We start from the raw sequence: 1,653 nt of genomic DNA, 5'->3' as shown, positions 1-1,653 counted from the left end.
TTACGTAAGGGAAATGGGGGTGATGTGCAGACACTCTCCCCAGCTCCGGAGGGTGAGCTGGTGACCTCGGCACGCAGAGAGGCCTGGCAAGGGTGTGGGAGGAAGAGCACCTTCCCCTGCCAGGGAGCACCCAGGATGTGTGAGGGGCAGGGGCTCTCTCTGTAGGCCAGAGGAGGAAGCTGAGCGCCACCTGTCCAGAGCTGCCGCCTTCCGAGGCTGTGCCAGGCGGGCCCTCACCCTGCTGCATGCCTCCCCAGGAGGGAGGGTGCCCCCTTGCTGCCTCTGTGGGCCTTGTGAGCACAGCTCACGCCCTGGAGCCTCTGGGCCATCTACCTCTCTGGGCAGGGCATCCTGGTCCATCAGACTAGCTCTGGTCTGGGCAGGCACCTCGTGTGTGGGAGGGGTAATTAGGGGTGTATGCAGTTGTGGGGAGCGAGAGGAGGGTGTCCCTGGAGAAGCTGGTCTAGGGGCAGGCAGAGATGCAGGAGCTGGCCAAGTCCCTGCCTGTCTACCCACTGCCAGTAGAGACTGGAAGGAGCTGGGCCTCTGTGAGTCGGGGGTGGGGGTGGGGGGTGGACAGGGCCCGCTCAGGACACGAGAGCACGTGGTCATCCCAGATGGCCAGAGCCACCAAGCTGCTCCTCACTCAGCTCTCGGGGGTGGGGCCGAGGACCAGGCTGTTTCCACGCTCTCTCCCTACCCTGATGGTCAGGGCTTAGGCTCAGGAAGGTCTGGGAAGGTGCGAGGGTGGGCCCACTGTGATAAGCTGTCTGTCCTGGCGTGGCCTCCCTCCCGCATGCCAAGCCCTGGAGTCTCTTGATTCCTGGGCAGGACAGGGGCCAACTCACAGGGCTCTCGTTCCCACAGTTTGCAACTTCATGTCCCATGAGAAGTGCCTGAAGCACGTGAAGACCCCCTGCACGAGCGTGGCTCCCAGCCTGGTCCGCGTGCGTATGGAGCTCAGCAGCCGCACCTTTGGGGGGAGGGCGCAGAGGGTCTGGGGGCCCAGCTCCTGTGGTGGGGGCTGGGCTGGGAGTGCCCCCTCGCACTGCATCCCTGTCCCCAGCCCCTCCCAGGGCAGCAGGGGGCCTCCCTTCCCCAGGGCTCGGACCCTGTCTTCTCCCGGGTTCTTGGTACCCAGCAGCCTGTGGCTGGGCTTCCCTCGGCCTGTACTCCATCCAGCTGGCCCCAAATGTATCAGCAAGGGGAACAGGCCTGGGGGTGGCCAGCACCTGTGCAGCTGGGTCAGGCCTGGGCCAGGCCAGCTGGGCCTGAGCTGCAGAAGGGGCTGTCTGAGGTCACACCCTGGGGCTGCCCCAGTCAGTCCCGCACAAGGAACGGAGGAGTCGGCATGCCGGCTGGTCCCCAGCAGGATCCCCTGGGAGCATAGAGGGGCCCAGAGGCACACACAGCACCCCGTCAGCAGGGCTCGGGAGGACTGAGGGGCCAGGGCTGGTGATGGCAGCTCCCTGGGCAGAGGAAGGGGGCCTGGGGACCCAGGCTGAGGCCAAGCTCTGTCCCTCCCAGGTCCCGGTGGCCCACTGCTTCGGCCCCCGGGGGCTCTACAAGCGCAGGTTCTGCTCCGTGTGCCGGAAGGGCCTGGAGGCGCCGGGCCTCCGCTGCGAAGGTACCGCCAGCCTCCCGCTTGGCCCC

At 66.8% G+C, this 1,653-nt stretch overlaps 1 protein-coding gene across 1 annotated transcript in view; it reads left to right on the top strand.

The window, feature by feature from the left end:
- Window positions 1-1,653, top strand: part of DGKQ (diacylglycerol kinase, theta 110kDa) — a 21,016-nt gene that overhangs the window by 10,039 nt on the left and 9,324 nt on the right. The window contains exons 3-5 of the mRNA XM_010834318.1: window positions 166-265; window positions 720-947; window positions 1,528-1,643. Of these exons, the coding sequence (XP_010832620.1) occupies window positions 166-265; window positions 720-947; window positions 1,528-1,643 (444 nt within the window). The remainder of the gene's footprint in view (window positions 1-165; window positions 266-719; window positions 948-1,527; window positions 1,644-1,653) is intronic.

This window comes from Bison bison, unplaced genomic scaffold (assembly GCF_000754665.1).
Source record: "Bison bison bison isolate TAMUID 2011002044 unplaced genomic scaffold, Bison_UMD1.0 scf7180017845407, whole genome shotgun sequence".
Taxonomy (NCBI): domain Eukaryota; kingdom Metazoa; phylum Chordata; class Mammalia; order Artiodactyla; family Bovidae; genus Bison; species Bison bison.
The sequence above is the reverse complement of the archived record's forward strand: the minus strand, read 5'-3'. Positions and strand labels throughout refer to the sequence as shown.